The 19,512-nt window shown below is 40.6% G+C and overlaps 1 protein-coding gene across 3 annotated transcripts in view; it reads left to right on the top strand.

Annotated features, from left to right (window-relative positions):
• The window catches only part of PREX1 (phosphatidylinositol-3,4,5-trisphosphate dependent Rac exchange factor 1), a 454,902-nt gene that overhangs the window by 355,940 nt on the left and 79,450 nt on the right, over positions 1 to 19,512 (top strand). For all 3 annotated transcript variants that reach the window (XM_063958866.1, XM_063958867.1, XM_063958868.1), the window contains 9 exons: positions 2,213 to 2,361; positions 3,241 to 3,326; positions 7,459 to 7,595; positions 8,349 to 8,499; positions 14,282 to 14,460; positions 14,984 to 15,145; positions 15,471 to 15,681; positions 16,281 to 16,560; positions 17,241 to 17,438. In XM_063958866.1, the coding sequence (XP_063814936.1) occupies positions 2,213 to 2,361; positions 3,241 to 3,326; positions 7,459 to 7,595; positions 8,349 to 8,499; positions 14,282 to 14,460; positions 14,984 to 15,145; positions 15,471 to 15,681; positions 16,281 to 16,560; positions 17,241 to 17,438 (1,553 nt within the window). The remainder of the gene's footprint in view (positions 1 to 2,212; positions 2,362 to 3,240; positions 3,327 to 7,458; positions 7,596 to 8,348; positions 8,500 to 14,281; positions 14,461 to 14,983; positions 15,146 to 15,470; positions 15,682 to 16,280; positions 16,561 to 17,240; positions 17,439 to 19,512) is intronic.

Here is a 19,512-nt window from a genome sequence, read left to right as displayed (position 1 = left end):
AGGGGGGTTAGGGTACAGGGCCGGGAAGGTTAGGGTTAGGGCCCGAAAAGGGAGGATTAGTGTTAGGCACATAGAAGGGGAGGTTAGGGACCAAGCAGGGAGGGTTAGCAAGCAGCGGGGAAGTGAGGGTTAGGGCTAGGCAGCACCGGGGAGGGATAGGTTTGGGCACCCACAATGGAGGGTTAGGGTAGAGGGCAGGGGAGGATTAGGGCAGTTTTCCAGGGAGCTGTCGGGATTCTGATGGACGGGATGCCGCTGTCGGTATACTGACCGCTGGTATCCTGTCCATCGTGAAATAATACTGAACCCGAATAAATGGTACATTTTATACAGTCTTCGTTTATGGGCAGATTTTCCTGTCCAGAAGCTTAACTTTTAATTCTTTCTTTTAATTATTTTGCTGTCTTTCTTTGCTGTCCTTATATATCATTGCTGCTCTCGTGCCAAACAGTCCCTCTTGACACACAAGATCCTTTGAGACTCTCCTAACATTGTGTGTCTTTTTTGTGCAAAAAACATCTTAGTCGTAATGCAGTGCAACTAGGACGCACCTGAAGACTGTGCTGATTAATGTAATATATGACATATATGTGTGTAACTGAGTCTCTGAATCTGTATACGAAGTGCTACAATGTAGCCGCTGCAGTTTTTTTCCAATACAAGTTCTATTTTGCTCCATATACAGGCTCAGTCACACACGGGTATACAAGTGTCATATATCACATTAATCAGCACAGTCTCCTGTTGCGTCCTAGTCACATCACATCACATCACGATTAAGACATATTTGTGGCAAATAAAGATGCCAGACCCTAGCAGAGTTGTATGGGATCTGGAGGCTGACTCGCGACAATCTTCTCGCACTGTGTGGCATATTGAGGCTAGATGTATGAGGAGACATTTTTATCTTTAAATGTTTTTTACTTCTCAGTTAATCAGTCAGTGGCGTTTAACATGCATCAACAACCAGGCCTACATCAATAATGTCAGTTTTGCATAAATGATGACTTCGGAACATTCACAAGGGCAAAGTCTGGCAACCCAACACTCATGTTTAGAGTGGCATCTGTGGGGTCAGTCACTTTCCTAGTAGGAGCACCGTGCTGCTCCTTCACTCATACTCCACTTACTTCATACATGCTCTCCTGGAGACCCTTTTGGCACACTAGATACGCTGCAAACCAAAGGACCAAAGTGTGGACTGCATTGCTGGTGGCGCCTGGGCTTCTAGTGAGTGAACCCTGCCACAGTTAGTCCTGCTCATAAATGAATAACAGAGAAAACTTCTGAAAGAAGACTCCAGAAAGCTCACAGTTCTCAGTTCAGAGATTTTAGTAGCCAATTATTGGAACTCTTGCTATATGTCCAGCATCCACTAATAGAGCAAAACAATTATCTTGAGCTAGTTTTCTCAACATCAGGTGTGGCCACCAGGGCTAGATTAAGGCATATGCAGGGGAGTGAGCCCCCATAACTTACTAACTTGCACAGTGGTCCTGCCTCATATCCATATCTGCTGTCATGACTGAAAAGACAGAAGCTGATTCAGACATATTGACAGTTTTTCTCCAGTAGATTTCAGGAAGTGACATATATATTTTTTTCTCAGTGTACAGGAATTAACTGATATTTACCTTTATCTCATTGCCCCCAAAAGTTTCCATTATATGACAGACATATTTATATTTTTCTCATTACACCTAAGGCCTTTAATTAAGTGATGTGTCCTTTTTTCATACTGTGTCTCCTAGTGAATTCCAGGAAGTGACAGATATTTTTGTCTTCATTCACAGCCTACAGGATGTCCAGGAAGTGACATCAGTTTGGAGTACTTTGTAAAGATCTCGAAAGTGGAAGTAAACTAGTGGTGGGAAATGTTCTCCATATTTTGTGAAATGGTTCTAAGCATTGGTATTTCTCATTGAATGCAGTGGACACTTGTGTACATTTTACCATTAGTTTACCTCCACTTTCTGCTTCATTCACTTTTACAGAATACACGCGGGTTTTGCTTTTTTAGTCAGTTAGTTTCAGGCTATAAACAATGGGTATTACTACCTGGACACTATATTTACCCACTACCACTTTACCATGTTTGTTGTGAGAATTTATTACAGAGCAGTGCAGGTTATTCTGCTACTGAATGCTGTCGTGCCATACAAGTTAAGAGACAAATTGAAGACAAATTCTCCATCTTTTCTCTTCTATGTAGATGGCAGGATTGCAGGTGGGACGAAAGATTTACTCCATCAATGAAGATCTGGTGTTCCTCCGTCCCTTCTCTGAGGTTGAGATCCTCTTGAACCAATCATTCTGCTCTCGCAGACCAATCCGGATCCTTATTGCAACCAAATCAAAAGAGTAAGACTGGAGTAATTTGCTGTATCTTCTGAATCACACCAACACTTCTGATCGTGTTTATGCCCTTTTTTTTAAAAGGGCAATGCTTTTACTAGTAAGACACTGCTAGTAAAAGCATTGTCCTTTTAAATACCGTGCAGAAACACTCTCAGAAGTGTGAGATTTTACAAGCCAACTCTTTGTAAATAAATGGACTAATAAAATAAGTGCATTTTCTGGTAGAAAATATTGCAGGTTTTCGGGATATGTTTGTATGAGCCCACCTTGAAGATGTAACATGTTTACTTCCTGTACAGATAAATGGAAAATCCTCTATTTTGCAATTCCCTGTTTTACATACTTTTCCAATGTTTTCACATCTGCACATATGCAGATCTGGTTCTGTGATATCAGCTGCAGCACCTCGAAAGCCACAGCATGATTGACATTGTGCTGGCATTTGGAGGTGATAATTGGTAGCATTACAGAAAATGGGGGTGTGTCTGCCCAGTTTTCAAGGCATGCTGAATCCAATGGTTGCATCCTCGGATGCAGTTGCACTGGCCCCAGCAGCGTTTGTTAGCCAGACATCCTGAGTAACCTGAAGGAACTCAGATGTCCGATGAGCTGGTGATGTTTACGCAGTAAATACGATGTTGTTTCTTCGGACTCAGGCAGTGGATCACAGCAGCCTGCAGTGGGCATCTTTAGCATATATTAGCAATCCCTTTACCATGCTTCTATGAATCAGGCCCATTATGCTATATGTTTCCAGGTTAGAGGGGTGTGGTACGTTAGGTGGAAAGCTGCAGTCATCCTTGTGCTATTGTTTGCTCTCTGTGTGTTAGCTGCAGTAAAATAATAACAAATCTGTATTATATGTTTTTCTTTTGTACTCAGAATTGTAAAGATTCCTGATTCCTCTCAAGCCCTTTGTTTTCAGATCAGAGGGTCAGCCCCACCTTACGTCCATGCTGTGGGGAGAGGTGAGACTTTGGGGAGCGGTGGGTATGCTATTCTCTTTGTTGTACGTGTGTGAAGTATTTGTACTGTGTGATGTGAAATAGGTCAGAGGTAAAATAGCGGGGACTGGTGGCACAAAATATAATGCGGATGCAAACATGACATTTTTTTTATATTGTTTTATCATTATGCATAAAGGGACGATTTCATTGTTGAATGGGAGATAATAATCCCTGTTCTCTCTGTAACCTCTAGATGGCAATAGTCTGTAATGTGTTAAACAATGTAATAAAACATCATTTTATACTATTGTGAGTATAAAAAGATTATAAAGACAGTACATTATAACATATTAATATGATGTATAGAAAGATAATACAGTTCTATTATTCTAATAGAGAAACTATATTAATCAACTGGAATTCTTGCCATAGTGTATCCATTGTTTAACTCTCAGGATGGTAGTGCATAGAGAAGCATTAACTTGTAATAACCCTGTGAATTTAACGAGGATAGAACTGAAAAATGTGTTTACAATTTTGTACCTAGACTAAGTAGATACATTTTGTACTTAGACTACGGTGACCAGTTTTAGCAACATGAAATTTGCGGTCCAGTGGGGAGTTGCTGCCAGATGTAGTATGTCATGGATGAGCATGGCCAATATAATAAGGTGTGGTCATTGTACAAATGGTGTGATTAGTGAATTACAATTGTTAGGTCATCTAAACATGCAATATATCATTTGACACAATACTTTAAGATTGTGGTAGGTTGACAACCATTTCCGATGGATTATGGTGGCTAATCCCGGGATTGGGATGGTCAGGATCTCAGGATTTTGGCCAAAAATTGGCTGGGATGCAATCCCGAGATTGGAAGCTCCAATCCCGGGGATTTTGGTATTAGACAGCCCCTTTTTTTTTTCACTGCCGGGTAGCTTTGAGCGTCCCCAGGAGGCTTAGACGCTGCCCGGCTCCCCTGCTGAGCTCCCCCTGCCCCCGGCAGTGCGCAGGCAGCCACCCGACGCCCGGACCTCACCGCCTGCACTGCCCCACACTTCACCTCCCCGCAGCAAGTGTGTGTGTGGAAGGGGGGGGGGGGGATCAGTGGTTGGCACATTGAAAGGAACCGATCACAGGGATTCTGGGATTCATCATTTTTCAATCCCGTTTCCCAGGATTTGCCACTCTACCCTGGATTATATTTACCATTCGGTATTTTTTCTCTTTTAAAACCATGTGCCATATATCTGTGAGCCCACTATAGTTTTAAAGGCTGATCACCATCTGGTGTGGTTACATTGACATGTGACCCACCATCAAATGAGACCTAGAACCTGTTCTGTGTAGTTTTGCTGGGAACACTACTGTTTCTCTAGAAACCTTTTTCAAATTGCAGTACACCGTACAAGATTTTAAAATTGCCAAGGCACACCATCAGTTCCCCATGGGAAAAACACACACACATTGTTCCCCATGGGCATAAAAAACACACACATTGGCCACCACGGGGGGACAAACACACACATTGGCCCCCACAGTAATTAAACACATTGTCCCCCACCTCAATTAAACACATTGTCCCCTACCTCAATTCAACACATTGGCCTCCACAGCAATTCAACACATTGGCCCCCACAGCAATTGCAGCACACATTGTCCCCCAAAGTAATTACAGAACACACCGGGGCATAGACAACAATGCTGGACCCGGTAAGGGGGTAGGGGCGTGGCTTTAGAGGGCGTGACGAGACCCATTAATATTAAATTGTGATAAAAATAAAACAACTGCGGGGCTGCGCTCCACAGAGCGGGCACCAATATAACACAGGGAGAGCAGGGGGTGGTGGAGAGGAGAGTCACCTGCCTCGTCCCTCCATCCCAGCCAGCGCCATCTTCCCTGTGATATTTGGGAAGATGATGCTGGCCACTAGAGAGCAAAGACTCGGGCACAGTATCAGAGTCTTTGGTTTCAATGTGCGGTGCCATCTTTCCGCAGATATCACTGGGAAGTTGGCATTGGCCACAGGTATACTCCGGGTGGGGGGGGGGGCAGATAAATAGCAATAAAATACACTGGCACTGGAACCTACTTGAGTAAGCAAGTACTGTAGCTGTGAAAGACCACAGTTTTCTATCTCCCTGCTTCAGCGGGGAAGCAGTGAGGAGCAAGGAACAGCACTGGGTGGGCGGGCAGTCAACTTGGTGTTCGTGAGCTATGAGTCTCAATAGGTCACAGGCCTAGCTGTGTCTGGGCCACACGGAAGAGCTCAGCACTGCCTGAGCCCAAAATAATAAAGTGAGGACAGCAGTAGCGGGCATCTTTGGCTGCGTCACTGCGGTTGAAAAACGCTGCTCTAGAGTCCTTCTGCAAGTCATAACAAGCTGCAGACACTGTCTGCGCGCTCAGGTGCTCTTTTGGTGACCATGTTAAGTTAATTCAGCCCCAGTTTTTATTGGGGATGGAGTGGTTCCCGCAAATTTGTGGACACTTCCAGGGACATATTCCTATGGACTGCCACCTCTGGTAATGAGCCAAGTGAAAAAAAACTTTAGGTCCTATCTGCTGTTAATCACTTACACATGGGGCAGGCAGAAAGCAGAAATGTATGGTTGCCATGGTTACATTTCTCCGTACAGGTTGCTGACCAAATAACATCCACTCACCAGAGTTCTCTCCTTATAAAGCGCACTTGTTAGGATTAAGAAACATTTACATTTCTGAAATCTTAACAGTTTACACTAAATACTTCTTAACAAGTGCTCAATGTAATGTCAGTAACAGACTGGTTAGAGTGGAAGTTAATGTACCATGAATGGCTCCCATATATTATGCACCTACAGATGTGCGCACACCACAGGCCATGCCTGGCATTCCAACATCTGGTGTTGTTTCCCCTAGTAAGGGGCATGAGGCGAGCTGCTGAGCGTGTTATTAATCCTCTAGCCATTACTTTATGTTTATATATCTGGCCAGGTATATTTATTAGAGTTTATAAGAAAACATACAGAGAAATATTTTTTTTTCCTTTGTGAAAATGTTTTCAGTTCTGAAAACACTTCGGGAGGATTTAACAAACCTGCTAAAGAGGATAAGTGAAAATGTTGCCCATAGCAACCAACCTGATTCTACAGTACTGTAGCTTTCATTTATCTAGTACATTCTTTAAGATAACTATCATTTGGTTGGTTACTCTAGACAACACCTCCACTTGTCTGTCCTCTATAGTAGGTTTGATGACTATCCCTCATAATCATAGCTGATTTGGTGGGGGGACATCTACATAAGGCATCCATTGATTTTAACATTAAGGGCTTGGCAGGTTTCTGTTGGGCCAAGAAAACTTGCTGCTCACATAAGACTATTCTCTTGGAAAAGTGGATGCTTACATTAGTGGAGATGTATTAAGCAATGTACAGACTGAAGTTGTAGACTAATGTAGAAGTTGCCCACAGCAAGCAATAATTTTATTGATTGTACTTTTATAAATATTACATCAGTGCTAACTAGTTGCTATGGGCAACTTCTCCAATTCCCCATTCTTTACACTGCTTGACACAGAGCTAAAAAAAAAAATTACACAAAATGTTGTAATGTAAATTTGTGGTAGTCTACTATTGGTGATGGGACAGGACCACTCTGGACTTTGTTGTAGAAATATTGGAATGGTTAATAATTTATGCAGAATGGTTGTACTGTCCTAGCCTATATTCAGTAATTGAGGCATAACCCCTTCTATAGAAATAGCTTCTGTTCAACCTTATGGAACTTCTCTCAGAAGAACACGTGGTGTACTCTAAAATGGGAATACCGTACATAGACATAAATCATTGTCATAAATAATATTACAGCTGCATGTGTTGGCTGGACTAATGGCCTCACGAGTGGGGAACTAAACAATTATATCAGCTCGCTCCTGTGCTGGCTTGGTGCTATGGGTTTGCCTCTCGACTTCCATAAGAATTTGGCCAGCAAGTCTGCGGGACCTATACTGTGGTTAGGTCTTGTTTCCTGTACTACATTATTGGGGCATAATATATGATTAGGATTATTTCTACATTATCAAAAGTGGATTGTGGCCACTTTGGTCCTGGTGTTCAGAATTTGATATGGGATATAACAACTTGGTATTATATTATGTATTTTCTTCAGGTTCCCAGGCAGCAGCAGTTGGTCTTCACCCTGGTCAGTGTATCCTCAAAGTGAATGGAAATAATGTTGTGCATGACAGCTATATTGAGGTCCTTGAGCAATTTACAGCTTATCGGAAAAGCCCACAACACCCACTGGTGAGTATTATATGGCGCACAGGCAACAGGTACTGTAGGACTACATCTGCATTTTCCTCAATGTGGGTAACCCCCAAACAAACCTCATAAGTAGGTGTGTAACTCCAGTCTGCACAGTACCTGCTTCATGGGTAACCTTTGTGACCTGTTCTCCTGAAGCGACTCTTACAAAGTTACAGTAGCTCAAACCTGCTGCCGTTTTTTTTTTGGCTATAAATGGCCAACTGCTATTTATGACCTAATTTACCGCTGAACAAAAAGTCTAAACATTTCTGAAGGACAGCCGAGATTTCACAGATAACTATGGCCCAGATTTATCAAGCCTTAGAGAGTGATAAATTGCGGCTGGCACTTTATCACCATGCAATTTATCACACTCCAAGGCTTGATAAATCTGGGCCAATGTTACCTTTTAGAAAACCAAATTTCGTAATCTTTTAGTAATCTTTTGAAAATATTTTTGGCAGTTGTAAATAATAAAACATATTGAGATAGAAAGGTATTCTATGTATTTTATGAGATAATGCACTACCAACTGTAAATTATATTGATATTAGAAGTTGCCAAGAAGTACTGTGATTATATAAAAAGAACAATTGAGTGGACTTATACTAGTTATACTATTAAATTAGTGGTTTACCAATAATATATGAAACATTTCATTTTTATTGCTTAACTGGTCACATATATTATTCAGCACTATACGAAAATAAAACCTCCTTGATATGTAACAGTACTATGTTGTGGTTCTAGGGGCTATTCCAGTGGATATACAGAACACATGAAGACGCGGAGGAGGATCGAGAGCAGAGATGTAAATCTGATGATTGTCTGAATGGCAGCATGTGTGATGACAGCAGCCCGAACCTCTCACTTGACACTGGCATTCATGATAGACAAGCAGGTACCGGAAAGCAGGTCAATGCGTAGCAACACGAATGAGTGGATAAATGAATTTGGTTGTTTATTGTCTATGTATTTTACCCCACTTACAGTAGCATTAGTCAGATACCATACACCTGGAAGTGCATTCCAGTCACCTCTAGTTTCTCCAGGCACCGTTACTTTCACAATGCACAGAAGTGTGTTGCTATGTATATAAAGCAGATCAGGATTTTGACCTCAGACACAACAATGTTAGAGGTTTTTGGGGCCATGTTCTGCATCATGCTGTTAGAATGTTCACACGCAGTCATTTATGAATATGCCATATTGGATTAGCTGATTGAGGGGGACATGTACTAAGCAGTGATAAAAGTGGAGAAGTTCCCCATGGCAACCAATCAGCTGCTCTGTATACTTTTATTGTATGCAAATTAGAAATGTTACGTCAGTGCTGATTGGTTGCCATGGGCAACTTCTCCACTGGGTCACTTCTCCACTTTTATCACTGCTTAGTACATGTCCCCCTGAGTTATTTAGAAAATGTTTGAAGACTGTGTTCAATATTATATGGAGAGGCATACAGGAAAACTAACTGTAAGCTTTCCAATCACCAAAGAATTCACTGAATGAGTAACAAGCCTCTTCTGAAGTGGAGGCGATCACGAGACTGCCTGTCGGGATCCCTATAGTCACAATGCTGATGCTGGAATCCCGACAGGTGGTGAAATGCAGACGCCGGAATACCAGCGCCACAGGCTTTTCTCCCTCTGTGGGTGTCCATGACACCTATAAAGGGAGAAAAGATCCAGTGAGCCACCGCACCCACAGCAAAACCGCAATGGGCTTTCTAGTGCTTGTCTCTCTGCCGGCATACGGGTGGCCGGTATCCTGGCCGCCGGTAAAAGGTATGTATTCCTACTGAAGAACTTTTGTCAATAGCAGTGATCCTTGCTCAAAACAGTGAGATGAAGGAGGGCTGTGGTAATACAAACACTTTTCAATAAAAGCAAAATACTAAACAATTCAGTCAAACTTATTTTTAATATACAGATGTGTCCTTATACAATGTTGCCGATCTCCCATGACTGGTGTCATTTAATCTTGGAATAACTTTACATAAACTACTTCACTTCCATAAACGTTTTTATCCCGATAAATTGTAGCAGAATAGAAGAAATTCTCACCTGACCTTCTACACTCCTATACTGCTACTGCTTCATCCGTCACCTGCTCCTGAGTCATTGAGGAGGAAGCTCAGTGTGATGTCATTATGGGTGGGATGCATCAATCATCGCATTTTGCTTGCGATGCATCCTGCCACTCTTCACAAGCATAATGGCGTTTATTAACGCCATATACAGTACTTGAAGAAGCTCCCAAAGGACAGCTCTTGCAGTAAGAGCTGTTCATTGCGATGATTGGACTTCTGGGATCATGGCCCGTGTTCCTATCTATACATGCATGGGCTGACACATGCACCGCGGGGGGAGGGGTGTGTGCTGGGAAATGTGATAGAAGCCCAAAGGCTTCTATAATGCAACGCCATCTCTCTGCATTCACTTTTCTTGAGATTTCTGTATCATACTTTTACCAAACGTTAGAAATATCCATTGATAAGGTGGCTCCAGCTACCATACACACAAACTTAGTTGTCAACCATGGCATTTTTAATTTATAAAGCACCTGCAAAAACTAAAGTAAAGTAGTACGACAGTGCTGTAAATCTTGTACTCCAAGTGACTTTGTCACATATATACGACTACATAGTACTCCTATCAAAAAGTGTCTGGAGACTGCCAGCTACGGCACCCAAACTTGCACTCCTCATGGTCTCGGTTAGTGTTTGTCTTGCAGATACAGTTTAATGCCAAAAAATGCAAAATCATGCACTTGGGTCTCAAAAATCCTAAAGCTAAATACAGTATTAATGGCACTATACTGGAAACTACTGAGGAGGAAAGGGATCTAGGAGTCACTATTTCAGATGACTTAAAGGCAGGTAAGCAATGTAACAAGGCAATGAGGAAGGCTAGTCAGATGCTTGGCTGCATTGGGAGAGGAATCAGCAGCAGAAAGAAAGAAGTAATAATGCCACTGTATAGGTCATTGGTACGGCCTCATCTAGAATACTGTATTCAGTTCTGGAGGCCATATCTTCAAAAGGATATTAATACATTAGAAACTGTACAAAGGAGGGCAACTAAAATGGTGCATGGCCTACATCACAAAACATACCCAGAAAGACTAAGAAATCTCAATATGTATAGTTTGGAGCAGAGAAGGGAAAGGGGGGACATGATAGAAACTTTCAAATATATCAAGGGTTTTAACAAAGTCCAGGAGGGAAACATTCTCCAAATGAAGAGAAGCAAAAGGACACGAAACTGGAGGGGGGGAGGTTCAGGGGAAATTTGCGGAAAAATTATTTCACAGAAAGGGTAGTGGACAAGTGGAATAGCCTCCCATCAGAGGTGGTAGAGGCTAAGACAGTAGAGCAATTTAAACATGCATGGGATAGACATAAGGATATCCTTACAAAGAAATAAGGATCAAATAAGGTTAGAGATAAAAAATAATAATAAAAAAAAAAAAAGGGGGGCAGACTAGATGGGCCAAGTGGTTCTTATCTGCCGACAAATTCTATGTTTCTATGTTTCTATATATACTCACAGCCCTATGGGGCTGTGGACAAGAATCCCCAAGTCAGCTTTACCATAAGTGCAGCATACAGACCCACTTACTTGCACCGGTGATGTCATCGTGAGTAATTAGATAGACCCCATAGTGTCATAAACCCATGACATCCCCCACCCCTCCCAAGGGATATTCAGTTGTCACTGATGCCAGCAGTCAGCGTGGTAGCAGGCAGAAAACAAATCCTTGATAACCAGCCTTATCAGCCCCGTTTTTTGAGAAAGCTTTTTTTTTCTGAGAATGCACTTGAGAAAACTTATCCCAGATCCTATGTGTTTTTGTGAGAAAACGTAAACATTTTTGTACAAAAAATGGGGTATAATTGAATAGCCCAATGCGAAACATCGAGCAAAAATCAATAAAATTACCCAATTTTTTGCGTGAAAATTTAGCGGGGGCATTTGAATATCCTCCTAAATGTATCTTTAGGTAAATTATTTGGCATCCACAAACTCTTAACAGTTACAAAAAACTGTTTCACAAATATATATATAATTAACACTAATTTTCTCAATTGAAAAATATGTTTATTCCAATATTCCACCAGTCTTTTACAGTACCTCTCCTGTGTTGAACAATTTAAACAAAAAAAAAAGGTTATATCTGATTATCTAGATACACCGCAAACATGAAAATAAACTTGGTCATACAGTTAAATGAATTGGAGTTTAATTAGATGGAAGTGTTGCATTTCATGATATATCTTGTTGATATATTTTTTATGACTGCACATAATTCATGAAGAAAATACAGATCTCTTACAACAAAATCTGTTATTTGGAGAAAATACTGTATTTGTTGATGAGCAAATTGGTTGCTTGCTATCGTAGTGCATAGGGTTAACCTGTCTGTGCTATACCACTTAATACAAGCTGCTCGTATGACAGGAACTCATTTATTATTAAAGTCTGCAGGCCGCTTCCCTGAAATCCCCATCACTTGCGGTTCACTTACCTTCCATCTGTAATGCATGCATGTTATTTAAAGACCGCTCACTGAATGTCTGTTTGAGGCATTTTCACACGTGTATGCCCAAAACCCTCTTTGTGTGCATCTGTAAGTATACAGTGATTTGTTTCGCAGGGAGTCGGTGATTAGTAAAAGCATAAAACACTTGTTGATTGATACTCTTACAGGAATAAAATCCTGTATTTCCTCCTATAAACTTGCATAATCCAGGTCTTTATTTTAACTATCCTTGATAGCTATATTTTACTATACAGTACTCTACAGAGTACAGTATCTTATACCAAAATTTTATCATCTGACATTATAATTGTTGACGTAAACTATGGCCACCACTGCTTTAAGAGGAGACTTCAGTCACTTTGAAAGAAGGATGATTTTTTGGTGTGCATTTGACAGGAGCTTCAGTGTTTGAGGCAGCTCATCTTGCTAGTTTATGACGTCTAAGACATGTGATGGCAGCATGAATCTCCAAGGGAGATGCAGCAACAGCAAGATTGTGAAATGCATGCATTTATTTGAAGGGTCTGACCGCCTGCATTTTACCGGCTGCCGGGATTCCGGTGTCGGGATCCTGAACGCTGGGATCCCGACAGCCGGTATATGACAGTACAAGGCAAAACAGGCAACTGCAGATCAATATACTACAAATTTGAAGCTGTGGTGGAAGCACACAGTAAGATACCACAGTCAGGTTACAATACATAAGTTGCTCATAACACCTGACATTGCATGCTTGCAAGTTCTATGTAGAAAAGAGCACAAGTTATGGGTAACCAAACAGGGTAGGAGGTGGCAATGGTAAAATGATTTGTGCTTCGCTATGTTACTGACACATTTACAAGCCTACATATAGCACCACTCTACAGCCCTGAGTGCTACTTTCCCAACAATGAAGTTCAGGTGGTTCCGTAATGGTGTCAGGCACTTGCTTTAGTCATAGCCTGAGAAGGCGTTGTCAGTAGTTATTATTACTTAATGGTGCAGTGTGATCCCTTTGTTGCAGCATTACTTTCCTCACATGAGTGAGAGTACCCCCATCCACAGAGTATGTGTGGCAGCACGGTTGACATGACTCTGCAAGGTTCTGCTCATATGTGCATGGGTGTGCGCTGGTTTCCTCATACAAGCTAAAAACATACTGGTAGGTTAGATTCTGACAATACAATTAAATATAACAACCCTAGTGTGTTTGTGTGTGTACATGTGGAAGGGAATTTAGATTGTAATCTCCACTGGGTCAGATACTAATATGAATGACCAAATATTCTCTGCAAAGCACCGCATAATATTGGCCAAATTCAGATGTGAACAGAGGTGCTATCGTCGCTGCTTATGTGGAAGCAGCAGCAATGCATTGATATGGTAGTGCAGCAGGAGGCGTCTGATATAAGTAAATGCCTCCTGCTTGCATTAGAGATTCGTGCATTGGATTACCTGCGACACCATCAGATGACTTATGGGTCACACAAACCAGCTGCTGCAGTACCTACAAAAAGGCATTCCATCTTCCAACAAAGATCCTGGCCTCTGCACCCCCCCAAAATGGTGGCCACATGCAATAAAGGCCCCAAACAGCTGCAGACTTTCAATCCACTGACGTCTGCCAATGTAATGCATCCAGTATGGGTCCGGAGCATGCGCAAAGTACAGAACATTGGTACTTTTTGCAACATGAGCCTCAGACTCAATGGGATCTGAATTAGGTCCTACATTATGTGTGCTCTATATAAATAGCTTAATAAATAAATAAGACAATGGCTCGATGATCATGCCATTGACGTTTCCCATGTTGTGGCCGTCTCATTAACCAAATATGAACATATTGTTGGAATATTTTGTAATGATACCAGAGATAACAATTATCCAGGCATCGATTCAGAGAATTTCTTGATAACAGTGCTGCGTCCCACCTGCAATTTCAGACAGTGAAAGAGTCTGTGCCAGAATGCATACTGGCCGTACTAGTCTATTGGGTATCTTCTACATGTATGTTTAAAATGACATCATAAGCAAAAGTTCTGATATTTAACCAGCACCAGAATAAATTATTTTCCTTTATAACTATAACATTGGGAACACACGTGGTATTACTTCCCCAAACATCTCTTTAGTATTCCTATTCTCACTTTTGTTTGCAGGCTTGATTCCAAATTTTACCTCCCAGGTCAGTGAAGATGCACCCCTGATTAATTTGTCTGTGGAAAATGTGCAGCTTGAGCATGGCGTGGTATACGAGTATGTGAGCACCGCTGGGATAAAGTGCTATGTCCTGGAAAAAATGGTTGAACCTCGAGGATCTTTTGGAATCTCTGCCAAGGTAATAAGATACAGTGGTTATCTTCCAATACGGTTTGAATGGTTCTAAAGGATCAAGCTGCAGTTACTGTGACTTCCAGTTATCCCAGCGTAGTCTAATTTCCCCACGCCATATCTTTAATTCATAATTCTTATGTTTCTATAATGTACACATACAGAATGGAATAAGTAAGAAAAGCTTCCTATAAGTATTTTATCTTATTTAAGGTCTTAAGTAAGGGGTTCATATTATGACCTGAACAATTTCAGTTTACAAGGGTGTTCCAGTTTTTCTTGTTGCACTGACTTGACTCCATATAGGGTAACAATACAACATTTCAATGGAGACTGTCAAGGCACCTAATTGAAGCTCATCCGAGCAGATGCCTTCAGTTCCCTGACACTTCCAAATTGACTACAGTCCTATGGGTTTCTGTCATTAGTAATTGGAAGAGTTATATGTGACTGAATAAGTAGATAACCCTTTTCATTGTGTCATTGCATTTCCTAATATGTATAAGTAATGGTTCGTTCTATTTTGATAGATTCTCAAAGCTTTTATTGCTGATGATATTCAGTTTGTGAAGAACTGTATGAGACTCATCTCCATGAGTAAGTCGGTGATGACCATGCCACAGTATGAGTTCCGGCACATCTGTGACACCAAACTGGAGAACATAAGCAGAAGAATTACCAGCTATGAGGAGGTATCTATGTCAGGCAGAAACATCTATGTTTTGTAAATGGAATACTCCTCATTTTCAGTGATTTTGTTCCTCTGTCTCACTCTCTCCATCCAAAGTGTGTTTCCTGTGGCTTTTTCCCCTGCGTGGAAATAGATTAGTTCTTAATTATCTCTAACGGCTGCACTCTATAACCTGCTTATTATCTATCGTCCAGCATTTCATTGCCTCCATTTTTCTGTTTATATTATGCATGTAACCTGAGGAAAGTTTTTCCACTCTATTAGAGAGGTTTCATCTTATTTCACCTAATTTCATCTCCATTTGATCCTGATTCATTCAATCTCAGTTTGCAGATGAGCTAAAGATGAAAGTGAGTCCATCTTTTAAACAAGCCACTACTGACCCGCACCCATTGCAGAGTATGGATTTTTGCCCTACCAACTGCCATATTAACCTCATGGAAGTGTCCTATCCTAAAACCACCACTTCGGTGGGAAGGTCCTTCAGCATCCGCTTTGGAAGGAAAAACTCATTTTTTGGCCTTGATCCAGACCAAGGTGAGACATACATAAGCATCAGTCTCATAACTTCCGATCTGCCATGACTTTACACATTACATACATATCTGGCACATACTATAATAGACAATCATATCTTCTTTTTATACTTAGAATATACAGAAAGACTTCAGACCAACTGTCATTACATGCAAACTTGATCACTTGATTTTCATCAGCAGTTTATTTTATTATATACATATTGCATGTTACCTCAGATTTCTGTGACCTATATAACAGAACTTGGCCTACAGCCTTGTGTTTATATAGTGTCTCAGAACACCTCTGTAAATTTAGATTTCTCTATAATTTAAATTTACCAAATATAATGACCTTTGATGTTATAAGTGCATGTGGCCAGACCTAGCAAATTGGTGTTTTCTATCTAAAACTGGCCAAATTCTCCTTAATTATCTCATGTATCCCCATTTCCCTTGTTGAACTTTTGAGACTCTGATGTGATGGTTTGATTCTATGAGATTCGAGTATCTCCTCCTGTGGGCCCAGTGCCTGAGTGGTGTTCTCATCTTCTCCTCTGTTACACAATTTTCATCATATGTCATCTCATTGACCCTTCCTTCCACCTGTTCTCTCTGCAGTCGGCAGTTTGAATCCCATGTCATACTCCCAGCATTGCATTGCCAGCATGGCAGCCCCTGCGTGGAGGTGTCTGAACACTGAAGAGATGGACGGGATGAATGGAAGCTTTCTGGACGGTAGTTTGCATCAGATGAATGGAAAAGCAAACCAGGAGGAGCGCGGTCTGAGCTTCCTACTGAAACACGAAGACATAGAGATCCAGGATGCTTATCTGCAGCTCTTTAACAAACTGGATGTTGCAGTGAAGGAAATGAAACAATATGTCACCCAGATAAATAAGTGAGACATTACAGCATATAATCTCTGTGTACATTCCATAATCTGCACATTGGTGGTTCACAGATTTCTCACCTCTTTGCTCTCGTGCATATTTACTTTATGGATTTTGCCTACCTCCTTTGACGTTACACACGTATTTTTCCATTAGGCCACTCTGCCAAGATGTTGTATTGTGACCGCAATTTCACACCTCAACAAAAAAGTAAATGGTTTTAAGGGAAGAGAATAGATGAAATGGTAACCTCTTTGAACAGACTTTAATCGCAGCATAATAGAAACTAGCCAGGAATATTTTTATACAGTTATCTATTTATTTATATTTTTATACAAGGGAAAATTAAGGAAAGTGGTAGATTTTCTCTAATACTTCCAGTTTTCCATATACTGTATGTTCCAGATGGTAAGGTCTTCACATGTATCTTAGTTATTTATGGTCACCATATGTTCTTGCACTAGTTTTATTAGATGCATCCATTTAATCCCTAATACATAACATTCAATTATTGGTTTTTTTTTTTAAACCAAGTTAATCAAAATATATATATTTTTCATTAGAACATAATCTGTGGAAACTAGATCCTATTTTAAATGTAGAGATTCATATACAGACTGCGTTTATGAGAAGACTGGACACCTTACTATGAACAAAATTCAGTGTGTGCGATCTCCAATTTCTGCAGGCTGCTGTCCACTATAACGGAGCCTCTGGAGTCTGTGTGCGAGCCCGTGTCCACGAATGGGACGCCCCCTTCCTCTCTTGTGACAGATGATGGAGACAGAGTGGAGCAGGGAGGTGTAAAGAAAGTTTGTTTCATGGTGTCTGAGGAGGATCAAGAAGATTCGGGGCATGACACTGTGAGTTACAGAGACTCGTATAGGTCAGTTCTCATTTTTTTTCTATTTTACTATTAAGCCTGCATTATTACATTGGTGGGTTAATAAATTATATATTATAGTACTTTCTTGGTGTCAGTCATAAAATGATTATGTAACAACTGTCAGATTATAGTCAACTGGAGACTGTTCAGGGCCTCATGTACCTCCTGTAACACCTATAAGAATATTAGAAGTCACTTAAGAGTTCTCTTTCTCTATAACAAATGAGGCTGATGGCTTTAATATATTGTTACCTACTATACTTATAGAATTAATTATTCCCTGTATAACCTATTGCCTGGAGTTAAGTGACCATTTGTGGAGCAGCCATTGTCCTCATTTAAAACATGCACATACTCACCAATGGCATCTGTGTACAATTAACACAACATAATGGTCTCCTTTTATTGCATAGTGGTCCGCAGACAGCGTAATACAATGGGAGGTATCCAATTACCCGCAATAGTGCCACGACCTCGAAAAACCAGTGTTTTTCATGCAAAAATACACAGGTCCCAGGTAGAAGCCACGGACCTATATTTGGGGCACTTATCGCAAAAAAGTATAAATGTCAGCATTGGGGAGGAGCGCTGGCTAATTAGGGCTAATTGGAAGCCCCTTGCAAGACAGTTATTTGTGATAATTTACCGGATACCATTGTGTTATAGAATATCATGTTTTACTGATGAGCATACAATATACAGGCTAACAGCTGAATGTCTACAGTATGTCGAGAGTTGCTTAAGTTGGCCTTACTAGCTTATTGCATTTAGTTGTTTCCTGTCGTGTTCCTGTTCTTAACTGTATCCTCACCCATACCGTGAGCGTGATATTCTTATCATAGTGAGTCTCAGAAGAGGATGCATCTTCACTGTCCTTCATGTGCATTTACTAACAAATACTGTTTTTGGTGCAATCTGCAGTATGGTGCCCATATTTAGTGCTTATATATTAACACTAAGGGGGGTATCCTATTAGCCGCAATATTGCGGTTTCGCAATAAATGATTGCAAAACAATAATTCGGTATCCTATTAGTGGCGATAAGTTATCGCCGATGTCTCCATAGGGATTATCGCGGATTTCTCTTCACCATCTCTGAGCAGGTTGATAAGTAATTCAAAATCCCTATTTTAAGCTAAAAACTTTGGGATTTGGTTCTGAACCCCTGGGACACCCCCCTGAATGACTAAGACACTTTGAAGTTTATAATTATTTCTAATTAGCCAATAATGACATGTCATTTTTGGGGTGAAAAAGTGCAAAGTGATGGAAATTGGGGTACAAAGTATGGGACAGGTATATTGGGGTGTTTTATGACAAGTGTTTGACAAGTGTTTTTAGACTTGCAGGTGGGAGCAATCGGTCTGTTTCACTTTTTATTTAAGTACCCTAAAATGACCCAAATATATACTTATACCCATGTTTATGTACCCCAAATTTAATGAGAGCACTTATTTTGCTGAAAAAAAAGCTTTCTATCATTTTTCCACATTTAAAAATAAAATAAAAATGTATATAACAGCCATTTGACCCCATTGATAATGGTATTATGAATTTCCAATTTAATGACACCAAATAGTTTTAGTATGGCCACTAGACTTTTATGTTTGCCTTTGTTTGTTTGGCTATTTTGTGGGTACAGGCAGATTTCCCCAATTTCTCCTAATTTATCTCCGCTTTTGCCGGTTAGAATTGTTGTGCAAATCCCGTTATCAACGTTTTGGAATAGGATAGATAAACAGGAGTGCGCAGGGTGTAATAACCCAATTTTTTAGGATATAGGCGCGATAACATTAGTCGCAATCACAGATTGTGGTATCGCGACTAATAAGATACCCCCCTAATATGTAATATTTATTTAAGGTTTTATTTATTTATTTTTTATCTTCCGAATACTGTAATAAATAACACATCACCATCTGAGGGCTTATCTGCATTGATTACTGCAGATCCCCGAATCTGTATAACAGCTCTCAGGATTAAAGATCACACATTTTTTGTGTAAATGTAATTATCAATTTCCATTCATATTAACTAGTAGGCATTACCTGTTCAGTGTTCCTATAAAATATGG

The sequence above is a fragment of the Pseudophryne corroboree genome, chromosome 3, assembly GCF_028390025.1.
Source record: "Pseudophryne corroboree isolate aPseCor3 chromosome 3, aPseCor3.hap2, whole genome shotgun sequence".
NCBI classification, from domain to species: Eukaryota; Metazoa; Chordata; class Amphibia; order Anura; family Myobatrachidae; genus Pseudophryne; species Pseudophryne corroboree.
The sequence above is the reverse complement of the archived record's forward strand: the minus strand, read 5'-3'. Positions and strand labels throughout refer to the sequence as shown.